Source organism: Amphibalanus amphitrite, unplaced genomic scaffold, assembly GCF_019059575.1.
Source record: "Amphibalanus amphitrite isolate SeventyFive unplaced genomic scaffold, NRLGWU_Aamphi_draft 000488F_arrow, whole genome shotgun sequence".
Taxonomy (NCBI): Eukaryota; Metazoa; Arthropoda; class Thecostraca; order Balanomorpha; family Balanidae; genus Amphibalanus; species Amphibalanus amphitrite.
This window is the reverse complement of record NW_024881982.1, coordinates 14,136-36,668: the sequence shown is the minus strand read 5'-3', so window position 1 is coordinate 36,668 and position 22,533 is coordinate 14,136. Positions and strand designations below refer to the sequence as shown.

Here is a 22,533-nt window from a genome sequence, read left to right as displayed (position 1 = left end):
TCAAAGTGATTATTCCTGCTTAGAATTGAAACAGGAAGCAGACATGTGCACGGATCCCAGACAACCAATCACGGAAATCGAGATGGCCATTAGATTGACGGTCTTCAAGCATGAAATTATGATGGAAAACATGGCTAATAGAAGCCTCTCAATGAACCAACTTTTTTGCATTCCTTCAGAGTTAACAGTTCTGAGTAAATCCCTCAAGATCCATCTCGGATCCATGATTCGTGATCGTGGATCCGAGATGGATCTTGAGGGATTTTCTGAAAACTGTAAGCACTGAGGGAATGCAAAATAGTTGGTTCGTTGAGAGGCATCTATTAGCTATGTTTTCCACAATAATTCCACGCTTTAAGACCACTAATCTAGTGGTCATTTTGATTTTCGTGTTTGGTCGTCTGGGATCCGTGCCCATGTCTGACAGGAAGCTCCTCGTTTGGACGATCCCGGTGTGTGCAGCACGTTCCTCATGCTTCCTCAGGCATCGCCACCTATTTTCTTGCCTTTGTATTCCTTCATTTTTGCTCTCTCGTGCTGCTGCGGGGGCTGAGTGCCCTCCATTTTTCTGTAGGGGTGACCGTACGCGTATTTTCCGGCTGAGCATTTTTGTGTTATTGGCAGGAGTGCGCGTGCGGTAACGACCGCCCCGAGATGCTCTCGGTGATCTGCGCGGCCACCGAGTGTGGCGAGGCGCCGTGCAGCGACCCTGTGCAGCCAGTCGGCCACTGCTGTCCCATGTGCGGTGAGCGACCGAACAGACTCCGACCATCAGTGATGCTGTGTAGGTGGGCCACGGCCCACGGGCGGCGGGTAGGGGACAGCCGCGAGGTCACCACTAATTGATGTAGACGTGGCACCTGTGTAGTGTAATGATAGCTGATAGGAGATAGTCTGATGTTGGCGGTTTTCAGTTCTTTAACCGCCGTGTTTTATCGGTCTGTCGGTGACACTGACGTCTGACATTCTGTATTCTACCTCCCACTAGGTCCATCAATGGCTGGATGACCTGGCCGTGTGTCCCTCCCATCAGTCGCCGGCACATAGCCACCGCCATCCGTCCGGATGTGCCCGCTGCTCGCCCCGCCTCCCTCCCCGCCCTCTGACCGTGAGTCCCGCCCCGCCCCGCCCCAGGAGCCGTGGTGCGGGTAACACCGAGCGCCGGGCGGCCCGCGGCGGCGGCCGCTCTGCGCCGGCTGGTGCGGCAGCTCCGCGGCTCGGGCGCGGTGCGCTGGCACGTCTCGGCCACCCACGCCGGCCGTCTGCAGGCCGTGCTGGTGGACGCGCAGACGGAGCGGACCGACAGCGCGCGCCTGGCCCGGGAGCTGGCCGACCGGCTGGCCGGTCAGTGGGCACGGACGAGCTGCGGGGGCTCGGCAGTGGGGTGGTGGGACAAACTGCGCCACCGGACTCGTGATAGTTAACCCCTGTGCGGCTTCGTAGGCTTGATGTTATTAATGTTATTGATATAGGCTTGATATATTTGTCTGATAATAGTTTTTTTAGCCATATTTAAACTCACAAGTTTTCATCTCCCCGTCTCAGCCGTCGTGACTGACGTATGCCTCTCCTGTCTTCCCCATCCGTGTCTGTGCAGCCGAGCCGGGGATGTCCGGGCCGGAGGTGCACGTCTCCGGGCCCCGGCACGCCGCGCTGACCGGCGGCGGGGGCGCCGGCGGCGGGCGGTCGGCCGCCGGGCCCGTGCTGGCCACCGTGGTCCTGGCCGTGGTGGCCGCGCTGCTCGTCTGGGCCGTCAGGACCAAACGGTCAGTGGCCCCCAGACAGCCAGCTGGTGTATGCGGACAGGCAGTTGGTATATGGTTATCTATAGTGAACTGTTGCCACGCGCACTACCCGTTTGTTCACAGAAGCGAGCCGTTTTTTAGTTCCTGTTGTGATCGTGTGCATCGCCAAGTCCACTATCCGCAGCGATACCTGATTGGTGGACCAGCATGCCCCCCCCCCCCCCTGTGCTACCGTCCCGTCACTGCCTCTCGAACGGTTGTTATTGCACACCTCTGCCGTGCTGAGTGGTGTAGTTCTGCCGCCCCACGGCTGACCCGTCTGCGCCGTGTGCGGCAGTGTGAGTCTGCCGAGCAGGGAGCGGCTCCGTCTGCCGCCGCCGCCATCCCAGTGGCACGTGGCGGAGCGGGCGGCCGCGCTGGCCGGCCAGCTGCCCGCCGTGCGCCGCCGGCTGGCCGCCGCCGCCGCCGCGCCCTTCCACTTCGCCAGGTTCCGCAACAGCACGTGCGGCTCAGAGGCGAGTCAGTCTTCTCCGCGGGCGTACAGAGCCAGAGCCAGGGGGTAGTGCGACCAGCTGCGTCTGCCAGACAGGGCAGGCGGGCTCATGGCTCAAGTGTTACGTTGTAATATGTGTAATCAATTAAGCATCTTCTGTAAACTACGCACAGCCAAGCTTGTGCCAAATAACTTTTCGCCAGGAATGCACAAGTATGAAAGTTCTTCACTGACCTAATGGTAGTGTCCCGATAGTCTGTCTGCGCTGCCCTCCCCCGTCCTGGCAGTGAGCCAGCCGGCGGCGTATCGTCACCGTTACCACTGGCTCTCTGGCCGCCGCAGGTGGAGCTGGGCCAGCGTGTGGAGGAGCTGGACTCTGCGCACGACTCGGCCTCGGTCCACACCGCCGGCTCCAGCGAGCCCGACACCGGGTCCGCCGCGCCACCCGCCGCCGCCCCGCCCAAGGCGCCGCGCTCCTTCGACAACCCCCTGTTCGGAAACTCCCAACTGGACGACCACGTAAGTGCGCGCCCCCCCCCCCCCCCCCCCCACAGGAGCCTGCCAGAGCCGAGTGTCGCTGTCGAGAATCCTTAGAATTTGACCAGCACTGAGCAGCGAGTATGTACCACGGACCGGGTGGGGGTAGATCCTTAGGTCCTTTCCTCCCCGTTCGAACGATGTACAGAGCACTGCGCTGTGGACAGTGTGAGGTGGAATGTCCTTCCCTCACTCCCGCCTACGGCTGGTGTAGGGTCCAATGACCTTTCCTCCCGTGCTGTAGACAGCACGAGGTGTAAATGTTCTGCCTGCCGTGCTGGATGTAATCAGCCCCCCCCCCCCCCCCCCGCAGGTGCCTGCCACGCTGCTGGCGCCCAGCAGCGCCCTCTGCGTCACTCCCGACGGCAAGTCGGTGGCCAACCCTTTCTTCGGCGTGCCCGTGATCACGGCGGCCGGAACAAACGTGAGCAGCCGGACCAGAGGGCGGGCGCTGGGATACAAGCTCAACGGAACAGTCCGGCCAAAACGCTCCGGTGTCGGCCGTTTGCGGCTGCCGCAATGTCTCAGTTTTGTTCCAAACGTGTTTGTTGAATAATGCTTACGTGCGTACTGTATGATATGAATGATCAAATGCTCTGTGAAAAGCGATAATGTGAACACATATATTGCACAATATCGCTTTTCACAAACGTCAAACTGTCATACCACGATCAAATGCTCATCGTTCCACTCATTCAGTGTTCTAAGGTATTGGTCCGTGCCACCCCTTCCAGGCTGAGACGGTTGGCGCACCGGGCCCTGGCCTGGAGGACAGGGCCGAGCCGAGCCCGGCAGGCCGGGAGGACAGCGGCGAGTCGTCCCCCGCGCCAGCGGAGGAGGCCGCTGAGCCGGAGCCGCCGTGCCCGCAGCCGGGGGACCACACAGGGCCCGAGCAGGGAGCGGACGGAGCCGCCCGCGGGCCGCCGGCCGAGACCGAGCTGCTGATCGACGTCCAGGACTCGGACTGAGCCTGGCCGGGGGGTACGGGACCCTCGGACTGAGCCTGGCCGGCCCGACCGACAGATGTACAACGGCTACATACCCAACCCGAACAGAACCATGCCATTCTGATTTCTGATCACACTAGTCCCATTAAAGGATAGGCGGACCTGCTGGACATGATCGACCGTGCATGACACCATTGGTGCACAGTAGTTGAGTTCCGGACGATAGCTGTGGTGTGGCGAGCTGCAGTGCTTCTGTTTTTACTACACCATATCCCAATCGATTGAGCTGTTGTTTATTTTGCACAAAAGGCATTTATCGTTATTTGTTAACATCTATATGTAATTAGCTTATCAAGTGCCTAGAATGCGACGTTTCCGAATGCCGGACCTTATAAGTCATTGTTAAGTGCCATTGTCGCATTCAATCACGGTAATCGTATCGTATATCGAATTGAACCGAGGACATGTCTGCCGTCCAAAGGCAAAACCGCATGTGTCGGGTCAGGTCATGACCCGACATATGCGTTTTTGCCTTTGGACGGCAGATGTATCCACCTGGCAATGCTAATACATCAGCAAAAACTATTGTTATATCAGTTGCTTGACACAGTTTTGCAACGCAATGACTAGGCGACTATCCCAGTGCAATCGAACATACACCAGTTTACAGCTGGCAAAGCCAAGAATGGGCGCCGAGAGCCCAGTCTGACGGCGGACGGCATGGCGTAATCACATAGTGCGTTCTGCCGGTCGGAATGACTCCCCACTGTGGGCGCGCGGCTCACCGGCTCTCGGCGCCGCCCGCCGGCCCGTCCCAGTCGGTGACCCGCTCGGCCTCCGGCAGCACGCTCCAGTTGGGCGACGGCTGCGCCTTGGACAGCCAGTTGAAGTCGTCCACGTCACTCCAGTTGTTGGTGTCGGCGGCCAGGCCGGTGGTGGCCCAGTCCGCCGCCACGTCCGCGCCGGTCAGCGTGTACGGCGCGAACCGGAGCCGCTGGCAGTGCTCGACCACGGCGCGGCTGGTGACGTGCAGGTAGAGGTCGCAGTCGGCGCTGGTGTGGGCGCGCAGCTGCTGGCAGGCGGCCGCCAGCGTGCACCGCTGGCAGTCCTCCAGGAACACGGAGCTGGTGACGGGGCCCAGCAGGAGCCGGCAGTCGCGCAGGTGCGACAGGTGCACCGTGGCCGGCGCGCCCGTCACGCGCACCGTGCACCGCGTCAGGCACGTCAGCGTCACGTCGCGGCCCGTCACGGCCGCGCCACCCAGCGCCAGGCGCGCGTCCGTCTGGCCGCTGAAGCCGCACTGGTCGGCGGCGGCGGCCGGGTCCGCTCCCGTCGCCGGCTCGGTCGGCGCCGCCGCCTCGGCCGGGCGCGGCTCGGCACGCGCCGCCCGCTGGCCGCGGAAGCCGAACCGTTTGCGGGGCACCAGCTGGTCCTGGCGCTGCTGTACGAACTGCTGCAGCTGGCGGGCGCGCTCCTGCGCCCGGCGCAGCTCGAACGCCGGTAGAAAGGCGGCCGAGTCGGCGATGAACCGATGCACGCTCTGCAGCCGGCGGCTGGCCGCGTCCAGCGCGTCGCCCACGGCCGCCCGGTCGGCGCCGTCCGGCAGCGCCAGCTCGGCGCGCGCGGCCGCCTCCTCGCGCTCCAGCGCCGCCCAGAAGTGGTCGGCCTGCTCGGCCTGGGCGGCGCCGGCGGTGCGCTCGGAGCGCCGCTGCGCCTGCGACTCTAGCCGCTCGCGGTGGCGCTCGTCCAGCCGCTGGCCGAGCTCCCTGCGCCGCTCAGAGGAGCCGATCACGTCGGCCGGCGGCGCGGCCGCGTCCACGGAGCCCACCAGGCCGGCCATGGCCGCCACAGGCGCTGAGCGGCTCACCCCGCTGCACTACAGCACAACACACTGCGACTGGCAGAGGACTCCAGTAGAGGCGACGATGGACTGACCTGGAACATAAGTAAAGCCATAAGAAAGGAGATGCTGCCGGCATTGTGTGGACTGCTGTCATTTTGATGACCTTTTTACGGCCAAAATATAAAACTCCACCCGAAAAGTGGGGGACGGGCTTGTCTTTATATACATGGAGACGGGACGAGTGCCACACCCCCAGACAGTTTTTCGCGATTCCTCAAAACGCGCCGGCTATAGAGAGCTGAAAGTTGACACACTTCACCTTTGTATCAAACCGGATCTTGTTGCATCGACCGCATTTTCGGGTCAGGTCAGGTCGCTGACCTATGTCGTCATACGTGAACCTTTGTACGGTCAGTGAAATACCGCAATCCGCGACGCGTTCAGTGGCTTTTCAGGAAGATACGCTTAAAGCCTCGCACTTATAGCGGGGTCAAACGGACCCCCCTCGGCTTTTCGCGAATAACTCTTAACCCGCGCCCTGATGGGGTCTGCCGAGCAACGCGGTCTGATGGGGGGGGGCATTTTGCCCCCCCCCCCCTAAGATCTCGAGAACCACGCAACATAGCGACAAGCGGTAAACGGCGTTGGATAGCCCCAACGGGGAACTACCTTGTGACCCAATTTCATTGACCTCGGTCAAACCGATGACGTCACAGGTCAGGTCAAAGGTCGAATTTTCACCGTTTACAGGCATTTCAAGAAATGCGTTGTAAAATCGAGTAAAATGCAGTTCATTGAAAATCATCGATGGGGAAATGTTCTTCAAACACATATTTTGCTATTTGAGGTCACTGATACCAGGTCAGGTCACAGAGGTCAGGTCACTGGGGGGGGGGGGGGGGTCACAATATGAAAGTGTCGTGTGATACATGTTTCATGGTCCATTTTACATGACAAATGCGATTATGTGGGTCAGGCAGACTTTTGGGCCAGCTTAGGTCACGTTTTGATCAAGGTCAGGTCAAGGTCAGGTCAAGGTCAAGTCAAATTAGGTCAAATTTCAAAGTTATTATTTTTGCATAAAATGAGTATCGATTCGATGCAGCTCGTCACGGGGAGTTCAGTGGTGGTCTCCGTTTTGCGCTACGAGGTCTAGAATTTCTAAAAATTGAGTTCAAAAATTTGACGTCATCAATTTTTAACAGTTTTTTCGCTATAACTTGGCCAAAAAAGAGGTATCGATCTAAAATTTGGTATGTATATCGAAGAGCGCAGGGACTATCAAATATATTCCTTTTTTTAAATTCGAAATTTTTTTGGAAATTTTTTAAGTTTTTCTAAAAAAAAAATCTTTTTTATTTTTTGGTGATCAAAATCCCAACATTTCGAAAATCTGAGATAGCAGTTTTGTAGCGCCGTCTTTTCTCTACACAACCACATAAAGAACTTTAAAATTGCTTGTTAATAACTGTAGAATTGGTGAGCATTTCAAGATGTCATGTTTTTTGATCATTTTTACTCGAACATGACCTCAGTTTGACCTCAATAACTCCTGACCTGAGGTGACCTGTGACTTGAAATTTTGTGTGATGGTGTCAAATTGATGCCCGGTAAGGTAGCCAAGCGCCGCCGTTTTCTCGCTATTTAAGAAAAACCACAGGGGGGCCAAAATGCCCCCCCCCCCATCAGGGCGCGGGTTAATAAAAAGCGGCCGATCGCGATGAAACTTTCAGTATCCTCGCGTTAAGCAATTTTACACATATCCTTTAAAATTCATGACCCTGGCACAAATGACCTTTGACCTGTGACCAACTTTTCGAGACCATGTTTGGCCGGAGTCGAGATTCGGCGTATGTCGGGTCGCATTAGCCGCGCGTTTGCAGTCTTTTCGTGGTTTCAAGCGTTCAAACATGTGATATGATGTTGCTCCCATGCATTAGGGTGAGTGTCAAGGTCACCTGAAGGTTAGGTCAGGTCACTGACCTTTGATGACCTCGGTTAACTTTTTCGACTTTTACACGTTTCTAGGCTAGTTTTTTAGCTGAGTTCGAATTTAGCAACCATTTGAACACTTACGAAGTAGTTTTGGTGCCTTTGTGATGTGTTACGAAGCTGTCAGAGGCGGTTGACACCTACTACGAATATCTAGCAGGACCTCTACTGGTTGACCTGACCTTACCTGATCCGACCTGGCCTAAATGCATGAAGACATCATCTGTGATCAAAACTAACATGGTATTCGTGATCAAAACCCCGAAAAACCCGTAGTAACCACACGACATTCTTACACTTATCACAGATAACAGTAGTATTACTGTACTTCTGTGCACTTATATATCACACTTTCCCATAAACACTTTTTGAGCAAATATGGCTGATGAAGAAGCAGTGTTCTAAAATTGGATTTTGGTTGGGTGTGCCGATGAAGAAAAAAAATCCTAGGATGAGAAAAAAGGAAATGAATAACCGAAGTATATTTGCAAAATGGTCTAATGCCAATTTGTATGCCAACTGCTAAACCAGGATTTCATGTCAGAATCTTGACAGGGTGTAAAACAAGAGGATGTGGGTGCATCAACTGTCAAGTGACATGTAAACTGGCTGTTGGGAATACATTAAACTTTTTTCAGAGATGAAGTAAAGTCGGTCATTTATATTTTAGGGATGAAAGTATTTTCCCCATTAGGTGTGATTTGCCACCAAAAAGTCTGAAAAATGGAACACTGTGAAGAAGGCAGTAGCCTTTAAAAGCTCTCTTTATATAAACTTAACTGGTGTTTAACAATTATTTTTATATTAAAGACCCTCCCCGGTCATTAACCCTCGCCCGCACATGGGGGGGGGGGTTGCCCCCCCCCCCCAGGTACCTAGTTTTTCTGCTCTGCACTCAACATTTTTAGAGCTAGAAGCCTGATTTTTGTATAGCTGCTCCTCTATCCTTTCTCGATGTCCACTGAAAATTTCAAGTTTCTGTGGTTTTTGGTTTCCGAGATATGACCTTGTTCTTCAGGTCATGTCATGACCCAAATGACGAATACCCAATACCTTGCGTTGGCTATATCTTGTGAGCTTTTGACACCTTCATTTCGGCCTTTTTTGCTGTCCTGTTCATGTACAAATTCCTTTTCTGGGCGTCCTTCCTCAGTCTCGAGCATCTGGTAACAGCAACTGACACGTTACCTTTAACCCGGCAGTTGCTGGGGTATTTCGCCACCCACCGTTTGCTGGGGGGGGGGGCGTTAAACGCCCCCAGCCGATAGCTCGAGAACCAATAGGCGCAGCGAAACGCACGAGGCGGCAAACGAAAGAACGCGACGAGACGCTTCAGATGACCACTTTAAATTTGAATTTTGAGGTCACAGGTCGGGTCAAGGACAGGTCAAACACCTGAAATCGGGCTTTCAGTAGCATGGACTTCGCAATAGGCGCCTCTCGTCATAAACTCTGTCAAAACGGTGCACAATCCTTCATATAAGGCCTACAAGAGTGTAAGCTCCATGTAGGGGTCAGTCAAGCAGAGGTCAGGGTCAAGTCAGGTCAACCGGGTAGGCACATATCCCCGAAAATCAAAACTGATATTCGCAGCCTGTGACATATGTTTTACGGGTAATTTGGGGCGTAGAACACGATGGTGACATTCATTTTATCATATGTGTACGTGTTTGGTTCAAAAAGTTCAATTTAAGAAATGCATGTATCATGGTCGTGACTTGTGAAGTAGTCACGAGAAATTGCCAAGATTCAGTTCAAGATTTTGGAAAATGCGGAACGATAATCAATAATCGAAGATAGCCATTTGATTGATTATGGTATTGGCAGTCTAATGGCGTTTACGGCATGTCTGTATGTCTATTCTGTGATTTTATATGATTTTTTGAACATATGCCGTTTTTGGTCGAAAACTCAGAAATCATGACGTCACTAAAACCTCGATATCTCAAAAATTTTCAGACCAATTTTTTTTGAAACTTTGTCGCAACAAACTTCAGTAAATTCCCTACAGGTTCCCAAATTTTGGCGCGCCTGCGGCGCGCCGTTTTTATGCTATGGCCCGACGTCCATCAATTGAGCAGCACATTGATATTCGCGAATATCAAACTAAAAATTCGATATTCGGACGGGGAACGCAATAACTCAAGAACCAGTGAATCGATTTTGATGAAAAGACCCTCATTCGATTCCTCGTTCCTCATTGCAGGTTGACAGCGATTTCCAGGTCACTAGGTCATGACCTTCAAGGTCAAGGTCAAGGTCAAAGGACGGGGAACGCTCTACAGCCTAAAGTTAAAGTCCGATTGGCTTGTAAATGGTCTAAATCGATTCCTCGACCCTGATTCCAGGTTGACAGCGATTTCCAGGTCACTAGGTCATGACCTTCAAGGTCAAGGTCAAGGTCAAAGGACGGGGAACGCTCTACAGCCTAAAGTTACCGTCCGATTGGCTCGTAAATGGTCTCAATCGATTCCTCGACCCCGATTCCAGGTTAACAGCGATTTCCAGGTCAATAGGTCATGACCTTCAAGGTCAAGGTCAAGGTTAAAGGACGGGGAACGCTCTACAGCCTAAAGTTACCGTCTGATTGGCTTGTAAATGGTCTCAATCGATTCCTTGACCCCGATTCCACGTTGACAGCGATTTCCAGGTCACTAGGTCATGACCTTCAAGGTCAAGGTCAAGGTCAAAGGACGGGGAACGCTGTACAGCCTAAAGTTACCGTCCGATTGGCTTGTAAATGGTCTCAATCGATTCCTCGACCCCGATTCCAGGTTGACTACCATTTTCAGGTCACTAGGTCATGACCTTCAAGGTCAAGGTCAAGGTTCGCGAATATCAAACTAAAAATTCGATATTCGGACGGGAAACGCAATACCTCAAGAACCAGTGAACCGATTTTGATGAAAAGTCCCTCATTCGATTCCTCGTTCCTCATTGCAGGTTGACAGCGATTTCCAGGTCACTAGGTCATGACCTTCAAGGTCAAGGTCAAGGTCAAAGGACGGGGAACGCTCTACAGCCTAAAGTTACCGTCCGATTGGCTTGTAAATGGTCTCAATCGATTCCTCGACCCCGATTCCATGTTGACAGCGATTTCCAGGTCACTAGGTCATGACCTTCAAGGTCAAGGTCAAGGTCAAAGGACGGGGAACGCTCTACAGCCTAAGGTTACCGTCCGATTGGCTTGTAAATGGTCTCAGTCGATTCCCCGACCCCGATTCCAGGTTGACAGCGATTTCCAGGTTACTAGGTCATGACCTTAAAGGTCAAGGTCAAGGTCAAAGGACGGGGAACGCTCTACAGCCTAAAGTTACCGTCCGATTGGCTTGTAAATGGTCTCAATCGATTCCTCGACCCCGATTCCAGGTTGACAGCGATTTCCAGGTCACTAGGTCATGACCTTCAAGTTCAAGGTCAAGGTCAAAGGACGGGGAACGCTCTACAGCCTAAAGTTACCGTCCGATTGGCTTGTAAATGGTCTCAATCGATTCCCCGACCCCGATTCCAGGTTGACAGCGATTTCCAGGTCACTAGGTCATGACCTTCAAGGTCAAGGTCAAAGGACGGGGAACGCTCTACAGCCTAAAGTTACCGTCCGATTGGCTTGTCAATGGTCTCAATCGATTCCTCGACCCCGATTCCAGGTTGACAGCGGTTTCCAGGTCACTAGGTCGTGACCTTCAAGGTCAAGGTCAAGGTCAAAAGACGGGGAACGCTCTACAGCCTAAAGTTACCGTCCGATTGGCTTGTAAATGGTCTCAATCGATTCCCCGACCCCGGTTCCAGGTTGACAGCGATTTCCAGGTCACTAGGTCATGACCTTTAAGGTCAAGGTCAAGGTCAAAGGACGGGGAACGCTCTACTGCCTAAAGTTACCGTCCGATTGGCTAATAAATGGTCTCAATCGATTCCTTGACCCCGATTCCAGGTTGACAGCGATTTCCAGGTCACTAGGTCATGACCTTCAAGGTCAAGGTCAAGGTCAAAGGACGGGGAACGCTCTACAGCCTAAAGTTACCGTCCGATTGGCTTGTAAATGGTCTCAATCGATTCCTCGACCCCGATTCCAGGTTGACAGGGATTTCCAGGTCACTAGGTCATGACCTTCAAGGTCAAAGTCAAGGTCAAAGGACGGGGAACGCTCTACAGCCTAAAGTTACCGTCCGATTGGCTTGTAAAGGTCAATCTTGACCTTGAAGGTCATGACCTAGTGACCTGGAAATCGCTGTCAAAAATGGAATCGGGGTCGAGGAATCGATTGAGACCATTTACAAGCCAATCGGACGGTAACTTTAGGCTGTAGAGCGTTCCCCGTCCTTTGACCTTGACCTTGACATTGAAGGTCATGACCTAGTGACCTGGAAATCGCTGTGAACCTGGAATCGGGGTCAAGGAATCGATTGAGACCATTTACAAGCCAATCGGACGGTAACTTTAGGCTGTAGAGCATTCCCCGTCCTTTGACCTTGACCTTGACCTTGAAGGTCATGACCTAGTGACCTGGAAATCGCTGTCAACCTGGAATCGGGGTCGAGGAATCGATTGAGACCATTTACAAGCCAATCAGACGGTAACTTTAGGCTGTAGAGCGTTCCCCGTCCTTTGACCTTGACCTTGACCTTGAAGGTCATGACCTAGTGACCTGGAAATCGCTGTCAACCTGGAATCGGGGTCGAGGAATCGATTGAGAACATTTACAAGCCAATCAGACGGTAACTTTAGGCTGTAGAGCGTTCCCCGTCCTTTGACCTTGACCTTGACCTTGAAGGTCATGACCTAGTGACCTGGAAATCGCTTTCAACCTGCAATGAGGAACGAGGAATCGAATGAGGGTCTTTTCATCAAAATCGGTTCACTGGTTCTTGAGTTATTGCGTTCCCCGTCCGAATATCGAATTTTTAGTTTGATATTCGCGAATATCAATCTGCTGCTCAATTGATGGACGTTATGGCCCGACGAAAAAAGTGGGGGCGTTTAACGCCCCCCCCCCCCCCCCCAGCAACTCGCGGGTTAAAGGTGGTGTAGGACTCTTCGATGTCCATGTCCGCGAGCTGCAACCAGTTGCATTCCTCCAATTTCTTGGGGAGGCTTTCATAGTCGATGACTGCATGGTGAGATGCCTGGCTTGGGTTTCTGGGAGAGTAGCATACCAGGGTAAATCTGGGTAAATCTGAGAATGACGTTGTCGCTGCAGTTCAGGCCGGGTAGGTACTCCAGGTTGGAGACCATGCCTTCCTCGCTCTCTTCACGGACGACGCGAAATTGTATGCGTGTCCTTGGCTGGAAGGAACCCAGGGCCGCATCCAGATGCAGTTGGACCTGGAATCCCTCGAACACTGGTCCACGACTTGGCTGCTGCCTTTTAATCAGAGGAAATGTAAGGTCCTGCATCTGGGGTCTGGCAATCCCAGACACGAGTACTCCCTGCTCGGAGCCCCTGTCGCACAAGTTGGGGAGGAGAAGGATCTGGGAGTCATCGTCGACGAGCAGTTGAAGTTTCGGAAGCAGGCTGCCACGGCTATCAAGAAGGCAAACCAGATCCTGGGGATCATCAGGCGTTCTTTCGAGCTGCTGGACACTCGGACGTTACCCCTTCTCTTCAAGACACTGGTGAGTGGTGCGCCCCAACCTGGAGTATGGGAACATTGTCTGGGGACCCTTTACCAAGGAAGACCAGCTTCTTGTGGAGCGAGTACAGCGCCGAGCTACCCGGCATGTCGCGGAGATCCATCATCTTCCGTATCAGGAGCGCCTCAGCAAACTCAAGCTTCCATCCCAGCTCTACAGACGACGCAGAGGTGACGTCATCATGGTGTACATGCTGATGAATGACCACCTCAACGTGGCAAAGGACGACTTCTTCCAGCCGGCTCCTTCTACAAGCACCAGAGGTCACTCCATGAAGCTAGCGAAACCGACAGTGCTGACAAGAGCTCGGAGAAACCACTGGAGCGTCTGGGCGCTTAACGACTGGAACTCCCTGCCTCCCCACGTCGTGACGGCGACCTCTGCTAACGAGTTCAAGAACCGGCTTGATAGTCACTGGTCTGATCATATTTATGACATACCTACCTAAGCTAGAGCAATAACCGAGATTCAAAGAGCTTGATGAGAACGGGTCCAAAAGGCCTCTGGCCTCCCAAAGCCCTGCCATTAGTAAGGTAAGTAAAACCTGTTGGTGAAAACTTCATCCACAAATAAACTGTAATTGTTTTGTTCTGTTACACCACATGTTAACATCATATTTGGATTCAGGATGTCAAATTATGCAAGAATATGCTAAATTTGTTTGAACGGTGAATAGGACTTTTTGTAATCATTTACCAATGCATTCCTCTTGAGGCACCACATTTAGGTTTAGGTTTAGGTTTATAGATGTGAGCTAGGATTAGACCAATGTCCAATTGGTGCTCACTATGACAAGTATGGTTGCAGTTGGTGTCACGCCGTAGCCAGGCGAAGTGCATGGGTACTGGATTTGGATCACATTGAGGATGATTTTGTGGCCCAGTGTTGGTCTAGCCTCTCTTTGAAAGAGTTTGTTGATGGAGCCAGGACAACATCATCTGGCAGTTTGTTCCAGTGGTTGATGACCCGTTGTGAGAAAAACTGGCTTCTTGCTTTGTGAGTAACTCTCTTCTTGGTCAATTTCAGGTGATGTCCTCTTGTTCTGCTGTCCTCAGTCCTTGCAAAGAAAAGCTCTGGGTCCATCCTCGTCTTCCCTGTAAGGACCTTATATGTCATGATAAGGTCTCCTCTCAGGATTCTCTGTTTGATGCTCTGTTTGAAAATCATTTTCCTGAAGGGAATGATTTTAGAACTGAAATTGATATGTCTTTGAGTGGCCAGGGTCATTGTTGGGGCATAAAAGCTTCAGAATTGTGCTACTTTCAACTCATGCTACAAAACTGCTATTCTAGTTTAAGAACCCATGTTGAAGTGGTACTATTGGGCTCAAGATAAGGGTCCAGGCAACCTGGAGTTTTGATGCAGTGAATACCCTTTACCCTAGCCACAGCTAAGGCCAAGTAGCTATGCCGGTCCTGTAGCTCAGTCGGTAGAGCGTTGGACCCCATGTGGTGAGAGCATGAGTTCCCGGTTACAACAGTCAGGGTTTGAAGCGCGACGGGCGCTTGACATTTATGGGCCTCCTGACAAGTATGGTTGCAGTTGGTGTCACGCCGTAGCCAGGCGAAGTCAGTGAGGGGACCAACTGTGCGCGGCTATGTGCGCAAGTTAAACTTTGGAATATAAATTCTGCCATAGAATCGGAATTGTGCGATCAGAGGGTAGAGGGCAGGGTCAACGCAACAAGGTTCGCTTAGCGGGGGCTCTGTCCTTGTGATTTGTGAATCTCTCCAATCAAAAGGTTCAGACTAAATTTATAAAAAAGTAAACGGTAAATATTTACTTTAGGACCGGCACACTTTTTCAAAGGGAAATTTTCGACAATCTTCCATTATTTGACATCCTAAATCAAGAAATGATACTTACATGTCACCAAAACTAAAAAAGTCACACAAAAACTTGATAAAATCCAGCCATCTCACCCCGCGTCACGTAACGTACACCGACGAAATTATACGAATGCGGCGATTACGATATAAACAAATACGCTATAAGCACAACGTGTTTGCGCCATTGCCATTTGCGAAAAGGAAAAATATGTGCATGTTTAATTCAATGAAAATGACGTCATAATACCAAAAAAATACATATTGGCGAAATTTAAATGGTTAAAAATTGGGTGATATGGGGTAGGATAGCAAATTAAACACGGAAAAAATTATCAGAACATAACCTAACCTTACCTAACCTGACCTACTGATATTTGCCTACCCGGGGATAAGGAAAAAGTTGCTCGCATGAATAGATTGCAAGCAATGGTAGGTCAAATATTTTTAGGTTAAGTGATTGTGCATTAGGCTTCAGGCCTTCGGCCTGAAGCCAAATACACAACCTGAAGTGGAGGGGGGCTTAGAAAGCGAGCAGGCCAAGTTCCTTGATGAATGTCTGAACTCGTTCTTATACCAGCATGTGAGAGAATTCACAAGAGTTAGAGGAAATGACCAACCATCTGTTCTTGATCTTGTTCTAACAAGGAGTGAACTGGAAGTGATTGATCTGGAATATTTGTCACCTGTTGGTTCTAGTGACCACTGTATACTCAGCTTCAGATTCACTGTTGACCATGGAGACCATCAGGGACAGATGGATGGACAGGACAAGAGAAACTTCCATAAAGGGGACTATGAGCTAGCCTCCACCATGTTCGATGAGGTCAACTGGGAGGGTGTTTTAACCCCCCTGGATGTAGATGAGGCCTGGAATGTTTTTCTCAACAAATACCAGTCAACAATCGCCCAAACAGTACCCCTCTACTCCCATGCACGAAGAGGTCGTTACAAGAAAAAGTGCGTGACAAGGGAGGTTCTCCAGCAGGTTAAGCTGAAGGAAGACGCATGGTCGAAACTACGGAAGAACAGAAATTCCAAGAGACTGAGACAGCTATATGTCCAGGCAAGGAATACAGCCACCAAGACAGTGAGGAAAGCCAAGTACGATTTCGAACACAAGTTAGCAAATGAAATAAAATCCAACCCAAAGGCATTTTATGCATATGCTCGAAGCAAGACCTCAATCAAGGAAGACATACTGATGGTCAAGAAGCAAGATGGGAAACTGACAACGACACTAGAAGAAACATGTGAAGAGATGAATGAACAATTCCAGAAAGTATTCAACAAGACGGCTGGAGTATGTCCCCCAGGCCCTCCATTCCCTGCTGATGACAGACTTACGAGGTGTGAAATTGATGTTGATGATGTGTACAACATACTGACACAGCTGAACCCATCTGCGCCTGGCCCAGACGGGATCCATCCTGTTGTTCTAAAAAGCTGTGCTAGAAACTTGGCAGAACCACTGTCGATCATCTTTGGGAAGTCTCTGGCAGCAGGAAAGCTCCCCAGTGACTGGACAAAGGCCAATGTGACCCCGATTCACAAGAAAGGGAGACGCACCGAGCCACTTAACTACCGTCCAATAAGCTTGACCTCCGTCCCCTGCAAGGTGTTGGAGAGGCTGTTAAAGACAAGAATAGTGGAACACCTCGAACAACACAATATTATCACTCAGAACCAGCATGGCTTCAGGTCCAGGAGATCCTGTGTCACTCAACTTCTTGAGTATATGTTTGACCTGGAGAATGACCTCGATGATGGCTACTGCGTTGACGCTGTGTACCTGGATTGTCAAAAAGCGTTTGACTCGGTCCCACATCCGCAACTGCTTGTCAAGCTCAGGAGTGCTGGCATCGATGGAGAGATCCTGCAGTGGATTGATGACTTCCTGACGACTCGCAAGCAGAGAGTATGCGTTCGGGGCCATTGCTCTGGATGGAGAGCAGTGTGGAGCGGCGTCCCCCAAGGCAGCGTTCTCGGGCCAGTACTGTTCCTGGTGTACGTTAACGACCTTCTGGATGACCTACAATCACCAAGGAAATTGTTTGCAGATGATGCGAAAATCTACAGGAGCATCCAGTCTGCCGACGACCATTCCATCCTACAGGCTGACCTAATGAAGCTGGACCAATGGAGCAAGACTTGGCTGCTTACATTCAACCCCGAGAAATGCAAGGTCATGCACTTTGGTGACAGGAATATGAACCATGGGTACACGATGAAGGGAATTGCCTTGGCAACCACTGAACGAGAAAAGGACCTAGGAGTACTCCTGACACCAAGCCTGAAGCCGTCAGCACAAGTCGCACAAGTCGTGGCCGGAGCAAGTGCAATGCTGGGAAGAATCAAAAGAACATTCACCTGTATGGACCAAGAAATGTTCATGTCGCTCTATAAGTCCTTGGTGCGCCCCCGACTCGAGTACGCGGTACAAACCTGGAATCCATATCTGCAAAAAAATAAAACGAAACTTGAGAAAATCCAGAGGAGAGCTACAAAGCTTGTGCCAGGCCTAGCGGACCTACCATATGAAGAGCGCCTAAGAAGACTGGACCTAACTACCCTACAGGAACGTCGGCACAGAGGCGACTTGATCCAAGTATTCAAGATACTAAAAGGCATTGACCTGGTGAACGCTGGCGACAAGTTTCTTGGACTGCAAGCAGGACCACACCGACACAGGACTCGTGGACACCCCCTCAAGTTAAGTAAACCGAGACACCGGACACACAAGCGGAACATGTTCTTCTCGTCCCGAGTCGTCGACAGCTGGAACAACCTGCCAGAAGATGTGGTCATGAGTCACACCATCAGTACATTTAAGAAGAAACTGGACCAACACATGTCGAAACAGTGAGAGAGGCAGCATCCTATGAGCAATCCTGCTCCCATGCCTCTTATCCAATCTACTAGGTGAGCATCTACTAGGTGAGCATCAACCACTTAACCTAAAAATATTTGACCTACCATTGCCTGTAATCTCTCCTAAGGCATTGCCTTCGGCACTGCCGCTGCTTCGCGACGAGAAATTTCATGACGTCACTTTCCTCACAGTTGAATAGCATCGTTAATTTGTATTCACTAAACCTTGGAGCGCAGTGCGTGGCCGGTGGAGTATGCAGCAGTCGGTGGGATCTACGGAGGTGACGGTAAATATTGTATTGGTGCATTTTAACTTGTTTGTGCCATGAATGACTATCAGCTATGAAATCAAAAGGTCAAATTATGTCATGCGATATGCTTCTTACTATCACTTGGGGTTCGCAATGAAAGTAAAGGCTGCCGGTCCTAAAGTAAATAAATACCACCCTCGCCACACTCGAGCTGTGGCGAGGGCGAGGGTATTCACAGCATCCAAACCACAGGTCACCTGGGCCCTTATCTTGAAACCAAAAATAGGTACCTATATTTCCTTTGATGAAGGACTACACACCAACCTGAACCGCTGCCTGAACAAACACCCAGCAGAAAGCATGTGAAAATGAAAAAATATGTGTACCTAATACCTGTGCGCTCAAAACCACGGTATATCAATATAGATAACAGATAACTGCCTAGTAGCTAATAAAAAAGGCCTTGGATAGGTACCTACCTGCCCACTAATCACAGTATATGTAAATGTGTTGTTGTTCTGGGTTAGGGCGCGTAGCAATTGTAATGTGATGTAAATGTGATGGTAATGCCGGTTAATAATTTGGTCACATAATGGAATGTCTCGAACGTCCCAAGTGCGCATCTTTCGTGGTACTAGGGGCTGCCAGATCCAAGGCCAAATGGCAAATGCCAGATCTTGGGTCCCGGAACAACACTATTCGGCCGCAACTATAACAACCATCCATAAATAAAAAAAAAACTCATAAAATTTACAGAAACAACAGGACGCCGGTGAAAACAGGGCGCCGGAGGGCATATTAGTCACGTGACATTTGGAAAACCTCCCCCTCCGTGGCCTTTCCACACGCCAAACGTCACGTGTAAATTTCGCGAACCTTGATCAAATCGCCCCAGGCGCCCTGTTTTCACCGTCGTCCAAAGGACGCCGGTGAAAACAGGGCGCCGGAGGGCATATTAGTCACGTGACATTTAGAGCTTCTCCCCCTTCGTGGGCCTTCTAAGTGCCAAACGTCACGTGTAAATTTCACGAACCTTGATCAAATCGCCCCAGGCGCCCTGTTTTCACCGTCGTCCCGTCCAAACAACAAAGGTGCTTTTGAAATCACAGTGGTCAATTTATGCATATCAGCTTTAAATGTGGTGACCCTAAGTGACCTTGGTGACCGTCTGAGGCGACTTCACCGCTTTCGTCTATTGCAGCATCCTTCAACAAAGGAATTGCCGATTGCGTATACCGGCTACCGCGCTGAACGAGATAAAGACACCACCCACCAGTCGCTTTGCCGTATGCATTTTCACCAGTAGTTTTCAACATGGCGACATCGGTAGCCTGTAAAGCTTAGCTTAGTGTTCGTTTTTGCGTTTGCCTCAGCCACTTTGTAACTCAGGAACTGACAATTATCGAATCGACGAGACAGCGCAACCGGACGATTCGCCGTACACGGATAGACCAGTTACTTTGTATATGGCTACTTTAGGTGACCTCGGTGATCTCGATGGGTCAACCCAAGGTTCAGCCTTTAACAGTTCATCTATTTCACCCATCAAAGTGCCATAATCACCAATACGATTGAGACGAGAACGCCACCGCTCGATAAGTTTACTTAGCAGTTTTCAGCCGGTTCCAATGAGCAGTAAGCTCAGCGACCTCGAGTGACCTCCAGTTAACCTTTGAAACTGGAATTCAAAACAGCTGGTGAAATTGCATACGGCAGGTCGATTGGTGGCGTTCCCGCCTCGATCAGCCTAAATTGGTGCCTCAGTTAGGTATAAGTAAGCGACAATTGGTGTGTGAATTCATCGACGCTCCCTGTGGTCATCATTTTCAATAGGTTTCACGAAGTTGTATACTTACGGTTCATCAATTGGCCGCCTTTTTTCGTCTCCATCAGCCAGGTATTGCAGCTTGCAGTTGTAGGATGCTGGATGGTTGGAGTAGACCAGATCGCTAGGCAGTGCTGACCTCCCAGGGTCACCGAGGTCACCACGGTCAAAATGGCTAATAAAACTGTCAGTTCTGATGCAAATGGTGCTATTTGTGTCTCAGGGCCTCGGCTAAGGAATTTTGACTGGTGGGCCACTTGGGCAGCGACATGGACTGACCTTCGTAGCCATAGCCCCCCTCCCCCATTTTCGATTTCTCCCCAGATTTCGGCCACTTTATTCTGCAAAAAACGTCAGGATGGCATTAAAAAAATGTAAAAAACGGGGCTCGACCCCACCCCCCCCCCCCACCCCGACTCTTCAGAGAGAGGAGAGAGTAGGGAGTAGGGACCCACAACGGGCCCATACCTCTATATATAGTTCTCTATATACCGTGAACGGGCCTTGCCCACAACCCTCTCAGTGGTGATACTCCGGCGGTGCACATAAAATCGCACAAGTAGTATGCACAAAATATTGACGCAGCTTATAAGACTTTGGACGATAACTTACGGCCGGTCGGATGTTAAAAATCAGCGAGCCCTGAATGGATCGCTCGCCGACTAGTCGGAGATTCGGAAGCGGTCGGACGGGATCGGGCGCTGTCGGGTGGATCGGGAGGAATTGTGAACAGCACGAGTGCAACTTTATATATAAAGTGGGTTGTAGCAGAAACCCCAAAAGGGGGTTGTAGCAGCAACCCCAACATCTCTGAAAATGTCATTAAGCCTATTGGTGTCACTGTCGCATGGAAAAGAATTGACTCAAAAGCCCAAGCGCACTGCGCAACCCTAATATTTTCTAAAAAACTAAGTTATGTACACTTCTGGTGAACAGTGTCCCAAACTTCAGATTTCTCTTGGGTGTCTGAGTGGAAATTCTAGCCACCCAAAATGTGAGAGTGGAAAATTATCCATTCTTATTCTTGAGTGTCATCTTCAGCCCAAATGAGAAATTTTTGGAACGCTGACTGTAAACGGTTCGAAATCCGTCCGACTGGTCAGATGTGCGACTGCAAGCATCATACCGGTCGTGAAGACACATCGCTTGCAGACTTCAATCGGCTGGAAGTTGCCGACACTACCTCTAGTTTGACTCTGGCTTATATCGTGTCTATCGGCGAGCCGTCTGAGATCGCTCGCAGGCTTATCTCCGACCGTCCGAACTGGTCTGTTCTTTATTCGTAGTTTTTCTTGTAACCGACTGGTCTGCGGCAGATGCTTAAGGCCGTGTTACACTGCCGAATTTTGGCCACGACCCCGTCGCCGAATCACGTCTTGTAGGAAATCGGCGAGCAGTTCGCCGACAGAGCCCGATTTGCAGAAAACGGGTGGGGGCCCCCTAATCGTGCGCGGGTCGAAGCTGATCCATGATTCGGCGAGCATCGCGAATGAATGGCGAATCTGTGGCGAATAGTCGGCGATACCTTGGCAACAAGTCGGCGCACGCAACGACATGTCGACGGCGACTCGGCGACTGTTTGGCGATCATATTCGTTTATCATAAGTTCGGCGAACGGCCACGAAATTTTCATTTTTCATGAAATATTCGTGGCGGTCGTGAGTCGCGACGAACCGTAAAAGTCGCGCGGTGGACACCGACTGGTCTGCGAAATGCCAAGACCGTGGAAGAAAGATCCCGAATTGGTCCGCGACATAGGATGCTTTGCATATTCGTGCACATTCGTGTACCAAAATTCGGCAGTGTAACAAGGGCTTTATGTGACTTTATATCATCAAGCCCTTGGTAAGCCCTTGAACCACTCGATCGATCGGAAAGCTTGCAAGAACTCTCGCAGACCTCGACCGGCTGGAAGCCGCCGACACTATCTGTAATTGACAGAGGCAGACGTCTTTCACGATTATTGCATAAAATTTAAAGCCTCGGTCACACTTCACCGGATTGGACCAACGCACAGTGGGGATTTTTCCGATCTAGCACGTATTTATTCGTAGAGGGCAAACCATAGGTAGAATTGTAGCCAGATTGTGCACAGATGTTGGCTGGTGTGTCCTGGTGAGAATTTTACCTGTAAATGTGCATAATCAACATAGTATAGGGGGTTCAATTGGACCCCCCGCTCAGCCGTTTGGCCCCTGATCAAGCTAGAGCTTCGCGGAAAAGTCAAGCGTGCTGCCTATGACGAAATTAGGCCGAATATATCCAATTTCAAAGTCCAAGGTCATAAGCTGACTTTCCAAGTCAGTTTAATGACCCAACTAAAGTTGGGAAATCGAGACCTCTTGAAACTTCGCAAAGTTAGGGTGTTACGGGGTATTTTGGGGTGCTGATCACGAATTTCATGTTAGTTTTGATTACAAACGATGTCTTTATGCATTTAGGCCAGGTCGGGTCAGGTCAGGTTAGATCAATTAGTAGGCGTCCTGCCGGCCATCCATAGAAGTGTCACCTACTACTGATAGCTTCGTAACATGGAACGAAGGCACTAGAACTACTTCGTAAATATTCAAAT

The 22,533-nt window shown here is 50.9% G+C and overlaps 2 protein-coding genes across 4 annotated transcripts; one reads left to right on the top strand and one right to left on the bottom strand.

Annotated features, from left to right (window-relative positions):
- The first annotated feature begins 416 nt into the window (after positions 1 to 416).
- On the top strand, positions 417 to 3,970 carry LOC122392507 (protein amnionless-like). The gene is made up of 8 exons (XM_043387431.1): positions 417 to 452; positions 625 to 745; positions 1,135 to 1,344; positions 1,598 to 1,766; positions 2,083 to 2,260; positions 2,581 to 2,757; positions 3,089 to 3,199; positions 3,510 to 3,970. The coding sequence occupies exons 1-8, from the start codon at positions 417 to 419 to the stop codon at positions 3,741 to 3,743; spliced, it is 1,236 nt and encodes a 411-aa protein (XP_043243366.1). The 3' UTR covers positions 3,744 to 3,970.
- A 301-nt stretch (positions 3,971 to 4,271) lies between these two features.
- Positions 4,272 to 18,652, bottom strand: LOC122392508 (tubulin-specific chaperone C-like). Of its 3 annotated transcripts, none has more exons than XM_043387434.1 (2): positions 18,616 to 18,652; positions 4,272 to 5,657 (listed from the first exon to the last, which is right to left on the bottom strand). In XM_043387434.1, exon 2 carries the CDS (start codon positions 5,560 to 5,562, stop codon positions 4,504 to 4,506), a length of 1,059 nt encoding a protein of 352 aa, XP_043243369.1. In that variant the 5' UTR covers positions 5,563 to 5,657; positions 18,616 to 18,652; the 3' UTR covers positions 4,272 to 4,503. The 3 variants fall into 3 exon arrangements, with proteins under 3 accessions (XP_043243369.1, XP_043243368.1, XP_043243367.1); XM_043387433.1 differs by lacking the exon at positions 18,616 to 18,652 and adding an exon at positions 18,523 to 18,612; XM_043387432.1 differs by lacking the exon at positions 18,616 to 18,652 and adding an exon at positions 15,055 to 15,129.
- Positions 18,653 to 22,533: the final 3,881 nt, after the last annotated feature.